Source organism: Nematolebias whitei, chromosome 4, assembly GCF_014905685.2.
Source record: "Nematolebias whitei isolate Nwh7 chromosome 4, NemWhi1, whole genome shotgun sequence".
Classification (NCBI taxonomy): Eukaryota; Metazoa; Chordata; class Actinopteri; order Cyprinodontiformes; family Rivulidae; genus Nematolebias; species Nematolebias whitei.
The window spans coordinates 26,489,952-26,492,898 of NC_056501.1; the positions used below are offsets into that span (position 1 = coordinate 26,489,952).

The following is a 2,947-nucleotide window of genomic DNA, read 5'->3' on the forward strand; positions in this document are numbered from 1 at the left end:
TTAATGATAGAAATACATACAAACACAAACAGGTAAAGTAAGTAAAGACAGTAGCAGAGTGAGGAAATGTGCTCAGTTTGTCCTCCAGCAGTCTATAGCAGCATAACTAGGGGATAGCTCAGGAAACCCAAGCCAACCTTAACTATAGGATTTATCCATCCATCCATTATTGTAACCGCTTCTTCCATTTTGAGTCACGGGGGTCACTGGTGCCCATGTTCAGCCATCAGTGTGTGAGGGGTGGGGGACACCCTGGACAGGTCTCCAGTCCATCACGGGGACACATAGAGACAAACAAGACAAACAACCATTCACTCTCTCACTCACACCTAGGGACAATTCAGAGTTACCAATCAGCCTAACATGCATGTTTTTGGTCTGTGGGAAGAAACTGGAGTACCCGGAGAAAACCCACGCATGCACGGAGAGAACATGCAAACTCCACCCAGAAAGGCCCCCGGCCGGGATTGACCTTCTTGCTGAGAGGTGGCAGCTTTACCAACCGTTCCACCGTGCTGCCCCAAACAGTAGCAAGCACCAGTTAAAATAAATAGGTAAATGTTATCCATCCATCCATTATCTTTACCCGCTTCTTGCATTTTGGGTCATGGGGGTCGCTGGTGCCCATGTCCAGCAATCACTGTGCGAGGGGCGGGGTACACCCTGGACGGGTCGCAAGTCCATCACAGGGCCACATAGAGACAAACGAGACAAACAACCATTCACTCTCTCACTCACACATAGGGACAATTTAGAGTTACCAATCAGCCTAACATGCATGTTTTTGGTCTGTGGGAGGAAAACGGAGCACCCGGAGAAAACCCACGCATGCACCGAGAGAACATGCAAACTCCACCCAGAAAGGCCCCTGGACCGGGGTTTGAACCAAGGACCTGCTCGCTGAGAGGCAGCAGCTCTACCAGTTGCGCCACCGTGCTGCCCTGTAAATGTTATCATAAAGCTAAATTCAAGCTAAAAGCAAAATAATAATAATTTACATACAGCTAAAATTAGCAACTTAAAAGTGGCAAATCACTGATCAAAGTCAAAAAGTAGAAAACTGTTGGCTAAAGGTAACAAAACGCTAGCTAAAAAAGTTAAGTAGCAAAACCCTTTCAAAGGAAAATGTATCTAAATGCTAGCTTAGCCTACCCTGGCTAGAAGCTAAAAGGAGCCAAATACAAAAGGCTAATGCAATAGAACATTAGCTAGCTAAACGTAATCAAATATTAGTTAAAAGCTAAAAGTAACATAAGAAGACAAAAACATAAAGCTTGCTAGAGTTCACCAAAAACAATTTTTACAGAATTGGAGATCTCAATGTATTTTTAAGATTTTTTTTTTTTTTGTCGACAAAGCCTAAAAGTTACTAAAACTAAGTCATAGCCAAAATGCCACGAATGAACCGAACGTTTTGACATTTGAATGGTTAAAACAGCACAAGGTCTGAAATAGTTGCATGACAAAAAAAGGAGAACAAGAAAAAAGAATAAAGAGAAACAGGATAAGATCAGCAAACATACAATGAATTAAAAAACATTTTTATGCTTCTTTACTCCCAGCTCTGACCTCACACAGCTATGGGAGACTGGAACCTGCTGGGAAAGCTTCTGGAAAAAGCCCAGGAGCACTCCACGGTGGTGGGGAAGGTGTGGCTCACCGTCCTCTTCATCTTCCGCATCCTGATCCTGAGTGCCGCGACAGAGAAGGTGTGGGGCGACGAGCAGTCGGGCTTCACCTGCGACACCAAGCAGCCCGGTTGCGAGAACGTGTGCTACGACATCACCTTCCCCATCTCCCACGTGCGCTTCTGGGTGCTGCAGATCATCTTTGTGTCCACACCTACCCTGATCTACCTGGGGCACATACTCCACCTGGTGCGAATGGAGGAAAAGCAGAAAGAGAAGGAGAAAGAGCGGGAGCTTCACTCAGACCATAAGGCCCCATTGATAGATGCTCATGTTCACCACAAGAAGGCTCTTATAAGAGACGAAAAAGGACGCGTACGCCTGCAGGGGGAGCTCCTGCGCACATATGTCTTCAACGTGATCTTTAAGACACTGTTTGAGGTGGGCTTCATTGTAGCCCAGTACCTCTTATATGGTTTTGAGCTGAAACCCATGTACACATGTGACAGACCACCATGTCCCAATGTGGTGAACTGCTACATATCCCGCCCAACTGAGAAAACTATCTTCATCATCTTTATGCTCGGAGTGGCCAGCGTGTCACTGTTCCTCAACCTCATAGAGATCTACCACCTGGGCTTTACAAAGTGCAGCCAAGGCATCACTTTCAGGAGGGGCCGAAGGGCCCTTGAGGCCATCTCGAAAGAGCCCAGTGTGACTGCGGTGCCCTTTGTTCCGAGCTACGATGATTACTTCCCGGGGCACCACCAAGCCCAGCCTGTCTACCCACCTGTACCCAGCTACAACCCCTCACCTCTGTCTGAGGGGGCAGACTCGTCCTTGCACCCGTACCACAGCAAAGCAGCGTACAAACAGAATAAGGACAACTTGGCAGTAGAAAGGAGCAGCAGCAAGCCAGAGGAATGTGACCTGAAAGGGAAGAAAGGAGCAGAATCGGCCCCTGGGTCTCCTACACAGACGAGGTCCGGCCACGGTGCCAAACACAGCAGCAGCAAGACTAGAATAGACGATCTGAAGATATGAGGAGGTTTATGTTTCTTGCGAGGCTCTTAAATTGCCGTTCGAGGATCGAATGTTGCTTGGAAACTACCGTACACGCTAAACTCGGCCTCATTTTGAAGATGGCTCAGGTTTGACTCATTCCAGCGTAGAGAGGAGTTGCATTTCGGAGAAGATCTGGCAAGTGTACTGTGACCTGTAAAACCATATTCAGTACAACTAAATCATTTTCTGACAAACTGTTCTAACTGGCTGTACTGTTATCCTTTACTGAAGCCTTTCTGTTTTAGGAAGCATCA

General features: G+C 46.9%; 1 protein-coding gene across 1 annotated transcript; it reads left to right on the forward strand.

Annotated features, from left to right (window-relative positions):
• The first annotated feature begins 1,580 nt into the window (after nt 1-1,580).
• Nucleotides 1,581-2,672, forward strand: LOC119409056 (gap junction alpha-3 protein-like). The gene has a single exon (XM_037675916.1). The coding sequence runs from the start codon at nt 1,581-1,583 to the stop codon at nt 2,670-2,672; it is 1,092 nt and encodes a 363-aa protein (XP_037531844.1).
• The last annotated feature ends 275 nt before the right edge of the window (nt 2,673-2,947 follow it).